This window comes from Phascolarctos cinereus, unplaced genomic scaffold, assembly GCF_003287225.1.
Source record: "Phascolarctos cinereus isolate Bilbo 61053 unplaced genomic scaffold, phaCin_HiC Scaffold_2;HRSCAF=192, whole genome shotgun sequence".
Lineage (NCBI taxonomy): Eukaryota > Metazoa > Chordata > Mammalia > Diprotodontia > Phascolarctidae > Phascolarctos > Phascolarctos cinereus.
Genome location: NW_027555625.1, coordinates 40,601,120 through 40,619,229, shown reverse-complemented (window position 1 = coordinate 40,619,229; position 18,110 = coordinate 40,601,120). Strand labels below are relative to the sequence as shown.

The 18,110-nt window shown below is 45.7% G+C and overlaps 1 protein-coding gene across 1 annotated transcript in view; it reads left to right on the top strand.

Moving 5' to 3' along the window:
• NT5DC4 (5'-nucleotidase domain containing 4) overlaps positions 1-15,145 on the top strand; it is a 31,981-nt gene extending 16,836 nt beyond the window's left edge. Inside the window, 9 exon segments of the mRNA XM_020963747.2 lie at positions 529-636; positions 1,930-1,996; positions 2,231-2,401; positions 4,142-4,193; positions 6,049-6,109; positions 8,892-8,988; positions 8,991-9,067; positions 9,964-10,026; positions 13,220-15,145. Of these exon segments, the coding sequence (XP_020819406.2) occupies positions 529-636; positions 1,930-1,996; positions 2,231-2,401; positions 4,142-4,193; positions 6,049-6,109; positions 8,892-8,988; positions 8,991-9,067; positions 9,964-10,026; positions 13,220-13,276 (753 nt within the window). The 3' untranslated portion in view covers positions 13,277-15,145.
• Positions 15,146-18,110: the final 2,965 nt, after the last annotated feature.

The following is an 18,110-nucleotide window of genomic DNA, read 5'->3' as shown; positions in this document are numbered from 1 at the left end:
AGCTAGGATTCTTTCTTACTTCCTCTCTGCCAGGCCACGCAGAAGAGGCCTGGTGGGGGAATGGCCTGTAATTGCCACATTATAAAGGGGTTAAAGTGTAAATGAGACTTTTCTAGTGTTAAGCTCTAAATCCAGGGGTGCCATGATCCCATAAAACCTAGCAGAGGGAGGCACAGGTCCAAGGGAGGAGGACTGTGTTCCTAGCTTCCTCCCAGGCTGGCTAAGCTTAGACATCTGAAAACCAGTGGGAAAGTCTGTAGTGACTATGACTATGACTGTGACTGCGAATGACCATGGGCCCATGGGTGTGTGACTGACTGTGTGTTTAACTGGGAGTGTCTGTGTGATTGTACATGTGAGAGGGAGTGACAAAGACATAATACATTTTAGACCATCCAGAGAAGCTTAGATCTAGTGCTGGGAGGGGCAGTGTCAGAATCTTGGAACTGAATCAAAATTGTGTATGTGTGTGTGTGTGTGTTTCTGGGCTCTCTGTATCTGAGTCCCCAATATTGCCCCTCTACGTAGGTGGAAGCTTTGGCTCGGCCTTGGCAATCCTATTTTGACCTGATTGTGGTGGACACGCAGAAACCACGCTTCTTTGCAGAGGGGACTGTGCTGAGACAGGTCAACACGGTAATGAAGTGGGGAGATGGGCAGTGTGTTGAGGTGGGTGGGGGGAGGCTGGCTCTGTCCACTGTGGCCCTTGAATCAGGGAATTACAATGACCATACTTCTGATGAGGTCTAGAGGTGAGGGGTGTTGGGATCCTGAGATCGTGACACGCGGGTCCTGGCAGAAAGAATTCAACCCAAGCCTTCTTTCAGCCAAAAACAAGGTTTATTAAAGATCTGCTATATTAGCCAGACTCTTGAGGAATCTGAGAGTCTGTGAGGTATTGGCTAGATTGTAAGAATCTGAGCAGTGGCTTGATTATAAGAATCAGAGCCCCTTAATAGAGACATTAAGACTATGGGAGGGATCTAGGAGTGGCCAAGTAGTATGAGGTAATAGAATTCTAGGGAGAATGGAGCCTAGATAGGATTAAGGGTGGGGGGCAGCTAGGTGGCACAGTGGATAGAGCACTGGCCCTGAAGTCAGGAGGCCCTGAGTTCAAATCCGACCTTAGACACATAACACTCACTAGCTGTGTGACTCTGGGCAAGTCACTTAACTCCAATTGCCTAACCCAAACAAAACAAAAAACAAACAAACAGAAAAAAGGATTAAGAGTGGAAAGTGGCCCTCAAGCCTGGTGGGCTGTGGCACGGTGTTTTGGATGGGACTTAAGAAGCTGGAGCACTCCAATCTCTCCATCTGCTATCTAGCGCCCCCAGCTGAGGCTACCTTAATTCACTCTCTTTTTTTCTTCTTTAAATTAATTTTTTTTCAACTAACAAGCATTTATTTTCTTTCCCTCTCACTTTTCCATGCCCCTTGTTGAGGAGGAAAAAGTGAAAAACAAAACCTGTGTAATAAATATGCATAGTCAAGTAAAATAAACTCCCACCTTGGCCATGTGCACATGTGTGTGTCTCATTCTGTACCCTGAGGCCACCACTTCTCTGTTGGGAGGCACATAGCAAGCTTAATCATGGGTCCTCTGGGACTGTGGCTGGTCACTGAGCTGATCAGAGTTCTTAAGTCCTTCGGAGTTGTTTGTACGATGCTGTTCTTATTGCATACGTTATTTCCCTAGTTCTGCTTGTTCCTCTGCATCAGTTCATATGAGTCTTCCCAGGTTTCTAGGAAACTCTCTTTCATCATTTCTTACAGCAAAACAATTTCCCATTATATTCATATCTTCCCTTTCAGATTTACCCCATCAGTAGCATCTCTTACTTGGAAAAAAGAAGTTTTCTCTTTCCTCAGGGCTTGGGGCTCCTGGCTCTAGTGACCACTTTGCTTCCACCCTCCAATCTCTACTAGGATTCGGGAAAGTTGCGAATTGGCACCTATACTGGACCCCACCAACACTGTGCTGTCTATTCTGGAGGTAAGAGTTCCCTGTGTGCCCTGAGCTCCTTCATTCCACTCCTCGGACACTGCCCCGTGGCTTCTGCTTGCATTCTCTTGGCTGGGGGGACCCATCCATTCAGAAAACTCAGAACTATGGAAAATTCCCATATATTACAGGGGGCTGACTACCCTTTTGCAACTACATCAGCCCCAGGGGAGAAGGGTGCTAAGGGAAGGGTCGGTGACCTCTGCTCTTTCTTTTGTGAGCCAGGCTCATCGGATGTTGTATGTGAGCTGCTCGGAGTAAGGGGGAAAGACATCCTGTACATTGGGGACCACATCTTTGGGGACATCCTGAAGTCTAAGAAGCGCCAGGGTTGGCGTACCTTCCTTGTGGTGCCTGAGCTGGCCCGGGAGTTGACTGTCTGGGCCCAGGAGAATGGTGGGCAGAACTTGAGGAGGAAGGTGGGGAGGAGAGAGGGTGAAGAAAAGGAGCCCTTCACGTTACTGGGCAGGGTGGAGGTTGGATGTTATCTAGGCAGAGAGGCCCCAGGACTTTGCTAGAGGAGACTGAGGTTGAGCTGGTGAGGTCAGGGCCAGGATGGCAAAGGGCTCAGTGCCTCATCTCGCCATATGCAGCTGAAGGACTGGATTGACCTTGCCGGAAGGGAAGGACCAGGGCACTCCAAGGGCTGAATTTATGATTCATCCTTGAGCCATTTTAAGAGGGAGAAAGGTGAGGAATTGAACACAGTGCTAAAGATGTAGTATTCCAGGATTGTGAGAGTATTTATTTCTTATCTCCTTATGCCTTCCCTCTGGCCAGGCAGACTCTGGTGGAAATTTACTGTTTCTGGGATCAGAAGGAGATTAAAAATTCCTACCCAATTCAATGCAACAAACATTTACAAAATTTTTTAGTGTTATTAATATCTATTGTTTTTACATCACCTTATTTTGTCAGTATATTTCTCCCTGTCCTCAACCTCCATTCTTTAAACTGGAGGTATGTAACCTCCCTGTGGAGGGGCTATAGCTAGATTTCAGGGAGGCTATGAACTTGGATCAGAAAAAAATTACAGCACGTTTTTATTTTCACTAAGCTCTCGTTGAAATTTGGCATTTCCAGTGTACAGAGCACTGGCCCTGGATCCAGGAGGACCTGAGTTTAAATCTGGCCTCAGACACATAACACTTATTAGCTGTGTGACCCTGGGCAAGTCACTTGACCCCATTGCCTAGCCAAAAAAGAAAAAGAAAAAGAAATTTGGCATTTCTTTCAGCTATTTGAAGCACTATTCTGAGAAGGGCCCCATAGCCTCACCATGCTGCCAGAGGGGTCCAGACCACAGAAAAGGTGAAAAACTCTTGCTTTAAGCTAAAGAATAATAAAAAAAAAGAAACAGTTTAGCAAAACTAATTAGCACATCAGCTAAATGAGATGGGCCAAATTGCATCCCTTCCAGTATCAAACACATGAGCCTGGGGCTTCACTTTTACATTTACTCCTGCCCCAAGGCAGTGAGCTCCTGTGTGCTCCAGTCTGAGTCTGGTGCTAAATACCTTCACAAGTATAAAGGTATTAGAGGAGGGGCAGGATTAGACAACAGTTTGTCTGTAGAAGATCTGGGGTACTTAGTGGACTGCAAGCTCAATAGGAACTGACAGTGTGTTATTCAAGAAAGTTAATGAGAGCTTGGTCTACATTAAAGGTATAACTTCTAGGCATAAGGAGGTAATATTCTCACAGTGTTCAAGTCTCCTATCTGTAGCACTGGGGTTCAGTTCTGGGTACTACCCTTTAAGAAGGATATCGATAAGCAGTCAGGCATCCAGAGGAGGGCAACCTGCAAAGTGAAGGGCCTGGAGTCTATGACCCATGAGGATTGACGGGAGGAATGGGAATGGACAGGAGAGTTGACTTGGAGTATGTGATGGCAGGAGGCATGAGTTAGAAGGATGGGTTGCCTTGGAAGGTAGTGAGTTTTCTCTTCCTTGGAGGTCTTTGAGGGGATTCTTTTTCAGATCTGCTGCTGAGGTCTCTCCCAGCTCTCAAGTTCAGTGATTTGGTCATCCTTCTGCAAGCAGAGCTGGACTAAGGGCCCAGGTGGCCACAACAGCAGCAGCAGGAGGGCAGCTGTGAGTCTCGGCTGACCCCTGCCGATTCCTTGTTATTTCTCAGAGCTGTTTGAGGAGCTGCAGGAGCTGGAGGTGTCTTTGGCAGCACTGTACCAGTGAGTGAGCCCCAGGGTCGTCAGCCTCCTGCAGGGAGGGAGATAGACTGGATTGGGGGAGAGGAGGGGCTGGGAAGGAAGTTAAAGGGGTCGATTTCCTGGGGATACCCTGCCTTGCCCTGACCCTGTCCTACTCATGTCCAGTCTTAGGAAGACCTGGATAGTGTAGTGGTATATGTATGTGTGACAGAAAGAGAGAGAGAGAGAGAGAGAGAGAGAGAGAGAGAGAGAGAGAGAGAGAGAGAGAGAGAGAAAGACAGAGAGAGACAGAGAGAGAGAGACAGAGAGAGAGAGACAGAGAGAGAGAAAGAGAGAGGAGAGAGAAAGGGAGAGAGAGGAGACAGAAACAGAGACAGATGGAGACAAAGAGAGAAAGACAGAGAGAGAGAGAGAGACAGAGAGAAAGAGATAGAGAGAGAGACAGAGACAGAGGGAGAGATAAGAAGAAGAAGAAGAGAGGAGAAAGAGAGAGAGAGAACAGAGCTAGAGACAGGAAGACAAGACAAAGAGAGAGACAGAGACATATAGACACATAAACATGCAGTCTGTGGAGATTCCACAGTACCATCTCTCAGGAGCTGGGACCCAGGAGGACCAGGCCTTAGCCAAAGCCTTCAACTCCAGGTTGTCTGGGAGGAAAAGTACTTCTAGACGGCCAATTGATGATCCAGATGACAAGTTCTTAACCTGGACCCCTTTGGCAGTCTGGCAAAGCCCGTGGAATCATGGTTTGGTTTTTTTTTTTTTTTGGGCTAGGCAATGGGGTTAAGTGACTTGTCCAGGGTCACACAGCTAGTAAGTGTTACATGTCTGAGGCTGAATTTGAACTCAGGTCTTCCTGAATCCAGGGCTGGTGCTGTATCCACTGCACTACCTAGCTGCCCCAGTCTGAATCATGTTTTTAAATGCATAAAATAAAACATATGGGTGCTATAAAGAAAACCAATCCTACTGAAATGGAATTCTCCAGATATTGAAAAAACAAGTACGTGGACCCCAGATGGAGGACCCCTGCTTTAGTTTGAAGCCTTGAGCTTGTAAGATCATGGCGCTGGAGCTCCAAGGCCATTCAGGCCAATTCCTTCATTGTACAGAGGGTAGGGCAGGAGATTAAAGGATGAAAGGTAGGAGAGGTCTGCAGAATGCATCACATCAGCTGTCTGGCAAATGGCATCTTCTCTTTGACTTGGAAACATAGAGAAGAGATTCTTAAGCAGGGGTCAGTGAGCTTCAATGAGAAAAAATGACATCTTTATTTTCAATAACCTCTAACTGAAATTTAGTGTTTCATTTCATTGTGACCTGAAAACAAAAAACAGAACCCAACATTGTTCTGAGAAGGGGTCCGTGGGTTTCAGCAGATTACCAAATGGGTCTATGACGTAAGAAAGCCTCAGAACTCCTGTCTTAGAGAATTGTTAGGTGCCCAGCAGGATCACACAGGCACTTGTGTCAGAGGCGAGACTTTCACCCAGATCTTCCTGGCTCAAAGGCCTGAGCTCTCTGCTGCACTAAGCCCCCTGTTTGGACGGACACCGGCAATAATGCTGACAGCTGCATTTTCATGGCGCTCTGATGCTTGAGAAACCTTTTACCCACAGTATCTTATCTGGGCCCCACAATAGCACTGGGATGGAGGTATTTCTGGTGTTATCCCGAATTTACAGATGAGTCTCCGAATGTTAAAGTGCACACACGTAGCCCACATAGAATTCATCCATATATATGTAATCATATGGGAGTGGGGGGATGGGGAAGTGTTTTCAGGGGCCATGCTAACAGCTGCTTGGCAGCCCTTTTAGGGGCAGTGGTCTCTGAGACCCTTCCTTGGTCACTGGCCTTCTTTCCTGCTCAGGCACATGGACAGGAGGAGCTGTGGGCAAGAGGACATCAGCTCTACCAAGAGAGAGATTCAGGTAACAGTTTGGAGAGGAGGGGGTGCTGGGTGTGTGTGTGTGGTGTGTGTATGTGTGTGATGTGTATGTATGCACGCATGTGTGTATGTGCATGGTGTGCATGTGTGTGTGGTATGTGTGTATGTGTGGTGTGTGTGTGCGCGCGTATGTGTATGTGTGTGGTGTGTGTGTGGTATGTGTATGTGTATGTATGTGTGTGCGCATGTGTGTATGTCTGTGTGTGTGTGTGTGTGTGTGTGTGTGTGTGTGTGTGTGTGTGTGTCCTGGGGGAAGCAGGCGAGCTTACCTTCCCCTAAGCTTTCACTTTTTCCACTGGGGCAGGGGACAGTGCTGAAGAGCCAGTTTGCCTCACCTTGACAACCAGTACCCCCTGCTGGTTCAATAGCCAAACAGCTTGGAGCTTCAGCCCCGTCAGAAGGTCTCATGTGTTCTTAAGATTGAGACCTTGAAGGACTGAGAGGCCCCCCAGTTCCCCTACCCAAAACTAGTGCTCTGGATTCTACTCTGCCCCAAGTCCCAAGCCTGGGATTAGAGCCCTCCACTGAGTGTGGGAAAGTGGGATTGTTGGCTCAGTCTAGCTTCCTAATAGGCTTGGTATAATGATAAGAGCTGGCATTTATATGGGCTTTAAGATTTGTGAACTACTTTATGTATGTTATCTCATCTGAGAGGTAAGTGCGTGTCTATCTATCTACTTATCTATCTGTTATCTATCTATTATCTATCTATCTATCCATCTATATCTATCTATCCATCCATCTATTATCTATCTGTCTATCTATCTATCTCTAAATCTGTGTATCAGGGCAGCTAGGTGGCATAGTGGACAGGGTGCCAGGCCCGGATTCAGGAAAGCCTGAGTTCCAGTGTGACCCTAGACACTTACTAGCTATGTGACTCTGGGCGAGTTGCTTAACCCTGTTTGCCTCAGTTTCTTCATCTGTCAAATGATCTGGAGAAGGAAATAGGAAATCACTCCAGTGTCTTTGCCCAAGTGGGACCACAAAGAGCTAGTCATGACCGAAACAGCTCAACAACAACAAAACATAAATGCACACACACACGCAATATATACATATATGCCTGTATATATATATATATACACACACATATGTGTGTGTGTATGTCTATATACTTACTGGACTGAGGAGTCAGGAAGATCTGGGTTCAAATCCCTTATCACATGCTTATCAACTGTTGACCCTAGGCAAATTTTCTTTGTGCTTCAGGCAACAAACATTCATGAAGCACTTCCTGTGTACCAGGCACTGTGCTAAGTATTAGGGACACAGACAAGAGGTGGGTGTGGGGAGAAGGGAAGGCAGTCCTTGCCCTGTGGTGTGCTGGTGAATTCTGGGCCTGGCCTCCACACGGAGGCTCTGGGGGGACTCACCAGCGGGAGGAGGAGGCCTCGAGGGGGAAAGGAGAAAGCAGCTGAAGCAAAGCCCAGAGAGAGAAACACGGCTGGTCTAGGCACCTCCTCGAAAGGCTAGCTTCAGTGTCCTCATCCATAAAATGACGCTGTTGGACTGGATCGGGTGACTTTGGAGGTCTGGTCCAACTCTCTGTGAACTTTGGTAATCCTCATCACACTAAAATCCCACCTCCTACAGGAAGCCTTCCCTAACCCTTCTTAATTCCTGAGCCTTCCCTCTGTTGACTGTTTCCTGTTTCTCCTGTCTATGGCTTGTGTGTGTGCACATATGTGTTCCTTTGTTGTCTCCTCCGTTAGACTATGAGCTTGTTGAGGGCAGGGACTGTCTTTTGCCTCTTTTTGTGTCTTCAGTGCTTAGCACAGTGCCTGGTGTATAGTAGGTGCTTAATAAATGTTTATCAATTGACTGCTGTCGGCATTATCACCCCCACCTTATGGATGAGGATATTGGGGCTCAGAGGGTAGCCAAAATACCCAGAACCCTATAACCCGTAGGTGTATCTCTTTTTTTTTTTGCCTTTTTTTTTTTTTGGTGAGGCAATCAGGGTTAAGTGACTTGCCCAGGGTCACACAGCTAGTAAGTGTTAAGTGTCTGTGGCTGGATTTGAACTCAGGTCTTCCTGATTCCAAGGCCTGAGCTCTCTTCACTACACCACCTAGCTGCCCCATAACTTCCATAAGCTTTTTTTTAACTTGACAATGGGGTTAAGTGACTTGCCCAGGGTCACACAGCTAGTAAGTGGCAAGTGTCTGAGGCCGGATTTGAACTCAGGTCCTCCTGACTCGGTGCCCAGCGCCTGACCCACTGTGCTGAGGACTTGGTATTCTGGGCTCTTGTGAGCTTGGTAGGAAGGCAGGTCTACAGCAGCTTGCTGGCACAGTGTATAGAGTGCTGTGCCTGGAGCCAGGAAGACCTGAGTTCGAATCCAGCCTCAGACTCTCACTAGCTTACTACCCAGTGACCCTGGGTAAGTCACTTAACCCTGTTTACCTTAGTTCTATCATCTGTATAATGAGGATAATAACAGTAGCTACCTCCCAGGGTTATTGTGAGGATCGAATGAAATCGTAATTATAAAGTGCTCAGTGCAGCTCCTGACACATAGTAGGTGCTATACCCATGTGAGCTATTTATCGTTATTATTATCATCATAATCTTCATCGTAGGGGCAGCTTGCCTGCCTGTCTCAGCACCCCCAGTGTCCCACCGCTGCTCACTGTGACCAGGCCTTACAATAACAGGGGGGAGTGAGGATGGCGATGTCTCAGAGTTAGGCCCTGGCCCCGGGCCAGGGAGGGGAGCGCCCTGCCCTGGGGGTTCTCATCTGCTCCATCTTTCCTCCCCAGAGGGTGACCCGGGAGATGGACCTTTGCTATTGCAAGATGGGAAGCCTGTTCCGCTGTGGATTCCGCCAGACGCTGTTTGCCAGCCAGCTGATGCGCTACGCGACCTCTACTCTTCATCCATCCTTAACCTCCTGCATTACCCGCTCAGCTGCCTGTTCATGGCCACACCCGTGCTGGTGGGTGACCCTGCTGAGAGCCTCCACTTCTGCCCTGGGGCACCTTTATCAGGGGAAGAGAAAATGAAGGGGATTGAGATGTGGAGTAGGAAAGAAGTAGGCATCTCGTCAGATGGCGGCCAGGCAGGGCAGTGCTTGGAGTGCTGGTCCTGGAATCGGAAAGACCTGAGTTCAAATGTGACCTCAGGCATTCCTAGCTAGGCTACCCTGGGCAAGTCACTTACAATTCTACCTGCCTCAGTTTCCTCATCTGTGAGATGAAGGGTTGGAATGGATGGGCCCTTTATAGGACTCTGGCTCTGGCACTGGAGGATCTGGGTTCTAATCCTGCCTTTGTCACTCCCTGTGTGACCTTAGGCAAGTCACTTCACTTCTCTCTGGGCCTCAGTTTCTTCTCCCTTCCATGATGCTGCTGCTAAGATAAAGTCTGTGAAGTGATGCCAGGTGAGGCCATGCAGGAATGATGGCCTTTCCCATAGCTTTCAGGGCATCTAGATGGCATTGTAGTGTATATAAGTGCCAGACCTGGAGTCAGGAAAACCTGAGTTCAGATTTGGCCTCAGGCACTAGCTGCATGACCCTGGCTAAGTCACTTAACCCTATTTACTTCAGTTTCCTCACCTGTCAAGGAAGGAAATGGCAAGCCACTCCAGTATCTCTGCCAAGGAACCTCAAATGGAGTCATGGAGAGTTGGACCCAACTACACAACAGCTCACCCTTTCTTTCTTCTCTGAGTGTCCTTGCCCCTTCGCAGTAGGTTGTCCCTGTGCTGGGCAGGGGCTCCCTTTCCTTAGCAGCAGCCACCATGGGGCTTGATTCCCATCTTTGCGAGCTCCCCTGAGCTGTCCCATCAGCCACCCAGGTAGTCAGAGCTCTATCTTCCTTCTTCCTGTAGATGCCTCATGAGTCTGCGGTGGAGCTAGAGAGGGGCACTCAGGACCCAGTGAAGGGCCAGAGGGTGAGTAGCCAGAGCTAGGACCAGCCCCAGAGGGGAGGCTGAGGAAGGGGGTGGGGTGGGGAAGAGGAAGATGTTGCATCGAGAACCAAGTTGTGCATCTTTGCTCCCAAGCACTGACTCGACCAAGATTTTTCTTTCCAGCTGTGTCCGCAGAGCTCAGTAGTGAAATAGGACTGGCTTCAAGGGCCAGGACATGAGTAAGCTGCCCTCTGTAGCCCAACACCCAGCTTATCTTTTCTCAGATGTGTTCCCCTGATTACCTTTTGGAAATGGGTGAATAAGTCTAATTAGGATGGCACAGAGTAGACATTCAATCAACATATGCTTACTCAATTACTTGAATAATTAATTAATAACATAAATCTATAGTTTAATTTTTAATCATTCAAAATATATAATGATCATCTTTATATCCCTGGATTCTCAAAAGTTAATTAGCAGAACACAAACTTTGGCACATCGAGTCTACTGAAAACAAGCCTCCGTAAGTTCGGAGAGCAAAGCTGTACCAAAGATGAGGTGAAGTGGGTTTTGCCTCAGGGTGTTGACATGAACTGGGCACCATCTGTCCCGAGGAAATGCGGTACGGCTTCCTCCTTGTTGACCACCACTCTTACTTGTGGCACCTACGTGGTATAGAGGATAAAGCTAGACCTGGAGTCAGGAGGACCAGGGTTCAAATCCCACCTCACCCGTGTGAGCCTGGACAAGTCACTTAAACTCCCTGTGCTTCGGTTTTCTCATGCGAGGGTCGGATGTGATGGCTTCTAGGTCCCTTCCAGCTCTAAACCTAGGATCCTATGAATTCAGCTTTGCTTCTCTGCTGTTTCCTGCCCATGTGTAGCTCAACCCCCTCCACCTGTTGTCATGGTGCTGTCCCCTATAGGCCCTGCCTTTTTCTTCCCCCTTCCTCCAGTGGTTGGACTGTTTCCTCTCCCCACATAACAACATAGAAAGGGGAGATTGTGAAGTCCCATCCTTGCTGTTCCCCCTCCCCAACTGTTTTTTTTTTAAATTTTAGAGAAAAATATTCTTATGGGTCCATGGATTGTCTTGTGGTCAGATTGGTCATAGGTTGATGATTTTTTGGGGGTCAGGGCACAATACTTTCTGCCGTTTGTTGAAAAAATATCATGGGGGGCAGCTAGGTGGCGCAGTGGATAGAGCACTGGCCCTAGATTCAGGAGGACCTGAGTTCAAATCCAGCCTCAGATACGTAACACTTACTAGCTGTGTGACCTTGGGCAAGTCACTTAACCCCATTGCCTAGCCAAAAAAAAAAAGAAAAAGATAACAAAAAAAAAAAAAACCAAGAAAAAAATATCAATACTGCTCTCTGTTTTAGGCACAAGTCTGCCAGAAACAATTTTTTTATTTTAACATTAACCCAGTATCTAAGTATTTCTAGCTTGGAAAGAGTGACATCTAAACTGGCATAGTTTCTCCATGCCCTCCCACATATCTCTCTACTCCAAGAAGATTTGAGATAATATTTATAAGAATATGAAATAAGGAAAGGGTTATAATATGTTAAGATACAGTTTGGAGTTAACATTCCAAAATAATATTCACTGGTCACCCGTCTGTTCTTTCCTTGACCCCTCCCTTCAAGTGTCCTGGAGTATACAAAGGGATCTCCTCCTGGTGATGGCTTAGCATTGCTTTGGGAGATGGACGAAGGAAAGACTCATCCTTATGGGGATCCAGAGCCCAATCACTTCAGATAGACAGAGAAGGCAATAGTCGTACCATTCTTAATCCGTTTTTGAAAGGCATTATGTCCTCTGTCTTACCTACCTTTAAATGGGGAAATCTGGAAAAGATTTTAGGCTGGAGATGCTGTGGCTGGGGAGGAGCCCTATGTGGTAGAAGTCACCAAATCGGTCACACTACACCAGTCTATCCTCACCTCTCAAAGAAGAATCCAGGCAAATGCTCACTGTCTTACTGCTAAAGGGGAGAGAGGGATCTCCTTGTATAAGCCCAACCAAATGCACACTTTATTCGTGCTGAGGCCTTGTTCAGCTTCCAGGCTGCCAGATGCTACTTAGCAGACTCTCTTGATCCCTTATATGGGACCTTGCTTCAGATCTGATCTTTGGAAGGAAAATGGAAATATTTACAAGAATTGAGACATGGTAGCACCAGCCCGGAAGTGCTTCTGTTATTTATATTTTTCTTCATTTTCAAAGCCAGTTGGAGAGTATCCAATTTCCCAGCTTTAGGATGTCTATTTTACAGGTTAACCCAAACTCTTGGGTAGTATTTTGTTAGACAGATTCTTCTTTCAGTAATTAAATTATTGAATTACTGCCTTCTGCCCTGCAAGGGGCATAAAGGGACTATGGACATTTCAGTTTCAGTTCAACAAGCATTAATTAAGCACTTACTATGTGCTAGGCTCAGGAGATACAAAAACAAAGAAAAGTAACCATTCCTGCCCTCAAGGAGCTTCCATTCCACTGTGGAGAAGCACACACAGTCAAGTCAACATGAAGAAGATACAAAATAATTTTGGGATGAGGGGTGGAGGTGGCAAGAGCCAGGAAAGACCTCTTATATAAAGGGACTTTGATTCAGGTCTTGAAGGAACTGCGATATTTTGAGAGAAGGAGGTGAGTGAGGAGGAGGTGAGTGAGGAGGAGGTGAGTGGTGAGAACATTCCAGGGAGCTTCCTGAGAGGTATTTATATTCCTCTCGATGTTCCTTTGATGGAAGGGACTGCATCTGCTTCATCTTATAGAACCATATGGTTCTATCTGTCTTATCCCTAACTCTCATGTAAAACACAGGGCCACCAAGGTCTAGGGAGTTTCAGTGAGCTGTCCAAGGTGACACATTTAATAAGGAAGATGGTGGGGACTCATCCATCATTCCCTTAGTCCAATGCAGTGTCGGGCACATCATAGACCTAAGAGGAGAGGAACTGGACCTCTGTCACATAGTAGGCACTTAATGTTTATCCACCGGTGATCACAATGGTCTCTAGGGCACTCCCCCTGACTCTGCAGACCACCCCTGTTTCTGCCACTTACAGAGTGGTTCCAAGAGAGCTTAAGTGCCTTGTCTGGGATTATACAGACAGTGTATAAATGAATCAGAGGCCCAAGAGGTATTTGTAAAAGGAAATAAGATCTTCCAGGTGGCCTGTGGTGGAAATTTTCCAATGTCTTGTTTTCTTGTCTCTTTTCAGAATATGCCAAGTGTTCTGCAGGGCTTCATGGAGGGCATCGAGGGTGGTGAGGCCTGAGCTGACCTGGGGATAATTGAGCTATCTGCTTGCTGGTTTACAACCGCGACTCAGATTCTCTGACCCGAGGCATTTCTGGACTTGTTTTCAGACCTTGGAGAACAGAGTGGGGAGGGTAGCCAAATTAAATTCAGTTTATTTTAGCAAGCATTTATTCAGCCCCTACTGTGTGCTAGACACTTATAAGACAGAGTAAAAAAACAAAATGGGGCCTAGCCTGGAGAAACTCACAGTCTGCTGGGGGTGGGGAGGATTATACCTGTACGAGGATGATAAGTAAATAGATGAAATAAATACAAAGTATTGGGGAAGGGGGATCTCTCACAACTAGGCGAATCTTATAAGGGGGACTGTTTGGTCTGAGCCTGGAGGCATTTGCAGACAGAATACTTTGCTTCTGTTTCTAAACATTTATTTTCGTATATAATTTCTTTGCACTGATAGTCTGTTATTAGGAATAGTAATCTATGGTTTGTTATCTGCTCTTTCTAAATAATCATTAAAGACATTAGATGAGGCACCCTAACAATCATACTTTTGAACTTATTAAACCAAATCACAGTCATAATTTTGAACCTTTAAATCCTAATTCATCACTGACTTGGGAGGTATTTCTTTGTAGTACTGGGCTCCTCTGGGCTGTGTGCTCACAGATGTAATTTGATTTAACTCAGCCTGAAGAAGGACTGGGAGGGAAGAGAGTTCAGTGGACTGCAAGTTAAACATGAGTGTGAAATTGTCAGTCAAGAAGAGGCAAGGCAGCGTGGTGGGCAGTGCTGGCCTTGAAAGTTCAGAAGACCGAGGTTCAAAGCCTACCTTTGACACTCAATAGCTGCATGTTCTTAGGTAAGCCACTTAATCTCTCTTTGGCTCAGTTTTCTCATCTGTAAGATGGGGATAATGTTCCCTACTTCATATAACAACTCCTAAAAATCTGAAAAAAATTTCCCAAAGTTTTCTTTGGGGGGAATCTAGGGGAGAAGTCTGGACCAATGATTTCCCTGGTGATTTCCTTGTATGAAAACTCCTTCCATTAACACTATTATTATTATTATTATTATAATTTTTAGACAGTCGGATGTCAAACTGGAAGGAACCTTAGGCCATCTATTCTAACCCCTTATTTATCTATTGGATTTTTAAAATTAATTTATTTTGATTGATCAACAATCACTTCCATGAGCTTTTGAGTTTAAATTTTCGTCCCTCTCTCTCCCCACCTCTTTCCCCAAGACGGCATGCAATCTGATATAGGCTATACATATACTTTTCTATTAAACATATTTTCACATTAGTCATGTTGTAAGGAAGAATTAGAACCAATAGGAGGAATCACCAGAAAGAGAACACAAAACAAAACAGAAAAAAAAAAGCAAATAGCATGCTTCAATCTGCATTCAAACTCCATAGTTCTTTCTTTGGATATGGATAGCATTTTCCATCATGAAACCTTTGGAGATGTTTTAGGTCCTTGCATTGCTCAGAGGGGCTAAGTCTATCAACGTTAGTCATTGCACAACGTGGCTGTTGCTGTGTACAGTGTTCTCCTGGTTCTGCTCACTTCACTCAGCATCAGTCCAATACAAGTCTTTCTAGGTTTTTCTGAAGTCCGCCTGCTCATCATTTCTTATTATCTGTTGGATTTTAATATTTTCTCCCAATTATGTGTAAAAACAATATTAAACCTTCACTTTTACAAATTTTACAATTTCCAAATTCCCTTCTACCCTCCCTGAAATGGTAGGCGATTTGATAAAGGTTATATGTGTGTGTAGTCAAGTAAAACATATTTCTATAATAGTCATGTTGTGAAAGAAGACAGACAAAAAAACCCTAAGGAAAAAAAAATAAAAAAATAGTGTGCTTCAATACGTCCTCAGATTCTATCAGTTCTTTCTCTGGAGGTGGGTAGCATTTTTCATCATAAGTCCTTCAGAATTTTCTTGGATCATTGTATTGCTGAGAATAGCTAAGTCATTCACAGTTGATCATTGTACAATATTGTGGTTACTGTGTGCTGTGTTCTTCTGGTTCTGCTCACTTTGCATCAGTTCATGTAAATCTTTGCAGGTTTTTCTGACAGCATGCTGCTCATCATTTCTTAGCACACTATAGTATTCTGTCACAATCATATCAAAATCATATTGTGTCAATCAGTTTGTTTAGCCTTTCCCCAGTTGACAAGCATTCCCTCAGTTTCTGATTTTTTGCCATTACCAAAATAGCTGCTATAAATAGGTACTTTGTACTTTGCCCAAATAGGTCATTTTCTTTTTTAAATTTTTATTTATGTAAAATTAAAATTTTTTTAATAGTATTTTATTTTTTCCAATTACATGTAGATAGTCTTTAACATTCATTTTTGTAAGATTTTGAGTTCCAAATTTTTATTCTTCCCTCCCTTCCTTCCCCTCCCCCGCAAGACAGCAAGCAATCTGGTATAGGTTATACGTATACAATCATGTTGGACATATTTCCACATTTGTCATGTTGCAAAAGAAGAATCAGAACAAATTTTTCCCCCTTTTTTTCTTTTTTAGGCAATTGGGGTTAAGTGACTTGCCCAGGGTCACACAGCTAGTAAGTGTCAAGTGTTTGGTCTGAGGCCGGATTTGAACTCAGGTCCTCCTGACTTCAGGGCCGGTGCTCTAGCCACTGTGTCACCTAGCTGCCCCTAACCCTTTTATAGATGAAGAAACTGAGGCCCATTTCAGTGACTTGCAGCTGCTAAGACAGCTGGGTGTGACGGGCCTGGAGACAGAAAGACCCAAGTTCAAATCCAGCCTCAGATCTTTAGTATCTGTGTGACCCTGAGCAAGTCACTTAACCGTTGTCTGCCTTAGTTTCCTCAACTGTAAAAAAGGGGTTAATAAGCACTTACCTTTCAGAGTCACTGTGAGGATCAGATGAGATGATCTTGGTGAAGTGCTTTGCAAACCTTAAAAGTGCTATGTAAATGCTACCTATTATTGTTGACCAAGGGCAGCTAGGTGGCACAGTGGGCAGCTAGGTGGTGCGGTGGGCAGCTAGGTGGTGCAGTGGATAGAGTGCTGGGCCTGAAGTTAAAACAACTCATCTTCTTGAGTTCAAATCCGGCCTCAGACTTGCTGTGTGACCCTGGGTAAGTCACTTCACCCTATTTGCCTCCATTTCCTCATCAGTAAAATGAGCTGGAGAAGGAAATGGCAACTATTCTAGTATCTTTGCTGAGAAAACCCAAAAGGGGTTGTGAAGAGTTGGACATGACTGATAGAAGCAAACAACAACAAAGGGAACTCCCAGGTGAGGAAACCCCTTCCTCCCAATGCACCAATCCACACTTATTGGTAACTTAGCATCTAAGAGCCCTGAGAGATTAGATGCCATGCCCGGGGTCACACAGCTAGTCTACAAGTTCATGATCCTAAGCTCTGTGTGGAGGGGTGGGTATTGGAAGGGGGAGATGAAAAGAGGAGGGAGGGGAAAAGGTGATGGAGGAAGAGAACTCTTGAAAAAGCAAAAAGAAGGAAGCCTTTACCATAAGGGGAGCTGGGAGCCCCTCCACAGGAAGTATTGGCCCCACAGAAACTTCAGACATTTCATCCCCTTCACATTTACTTAGTTGGCAAAGGCTCAGTGCTTGGTGGAGTGGGGGTGGGGGTAATAGAAAGGACTTAGCATTAGGGAGCTCACGGTCTTCTTTCTTTTTTAATTAAATCAAAGATTTATCTATTTTCATTTTTGATACTGGTAATTTGGTTTTCTTCTTTCTTTTTTTTTGTTTTTAAATTAAATTAGGAACTCATGGTCTTGCTGGAGACACATGGACCAGTCCGAGGGCCCAATTCTCCTGGAAACAGCCAGATGGGAGGGGCAGGCCCATGGCATTTAAGGCTACCCTCTGTCTCCCAGCACTGGAAAGGCTGTCTTATAGAAGAGGGATTCGTTTGCTTGCTTTGTCTGGCCCCAGGGAAGAACTTGGGGTTTATGGGTGAAAGTTACAGGGAGGCAGATTTGGGTTTGGAACATGTTTTCTAGCAGCGGAGTTATCCCAAAGTGGGAAGGGATAGCCTAGGGAGGTAGGGAGCTCCACATCACTGGAAGCTATCCATCAAAGGCTAGATGAGCCATTGTTCCCAACTCCATTCAATTAATCATAAAGTCATAGATTTAGAGCCGGAAGGGACCTTATTTGAGGGACCCTCTCATTTTACAGATGAGGAAACTGAGGCCCAGAGAGGTTGACTTGAGGTCATATGAGCAGCAAGCAGCAGAGCTAGGTATCTAACACAGACGTTGACACCATAGTCTATACTTTTTTCCACTTTTTCTTTTCTACCATGTGCCAGGCCCTATGCCAGGAGCTGGGAATTCAAAGGCAAAAAGGCTAAACCTACCGTGCTCTCAAGGAACTCCCATACTGAGGGGAGTGGGCATGGACATGGATAAGTTGTTTAAAAAATACTAAGTAGCTTCACAGGGATGGAGATGTGAACAACGTGGAGTAAGTGGAGAACCTGTGGGCTTGAGGCCACACGTGGCCCTCTAGGTCCTCAGGTGCAGCCCTTTGACTGAATCCAAACTTCACAGAACAAATTCCCTTAATAAAAGGATTTGTTCTGTACAACTTGGACTCAGTCAAAAGGCCGCGCCTGAGAACCTAGAGGGCCACGTGTGGCCTCAAGCCCGCAGGTTCTCCACCCCTGAACTAGGAGAGTCTGGGAAAGTTACTAGTAAGAGGTGGCATTTGAGCTGAGCCTTCAAAAATACTAGGGAGGGATGTATTTCAAAAGGAATTCTTGTTTAGGGAAGGCTTGGACAACTTGCCACTTCTGAGGTTCTGAGATTGAAACCC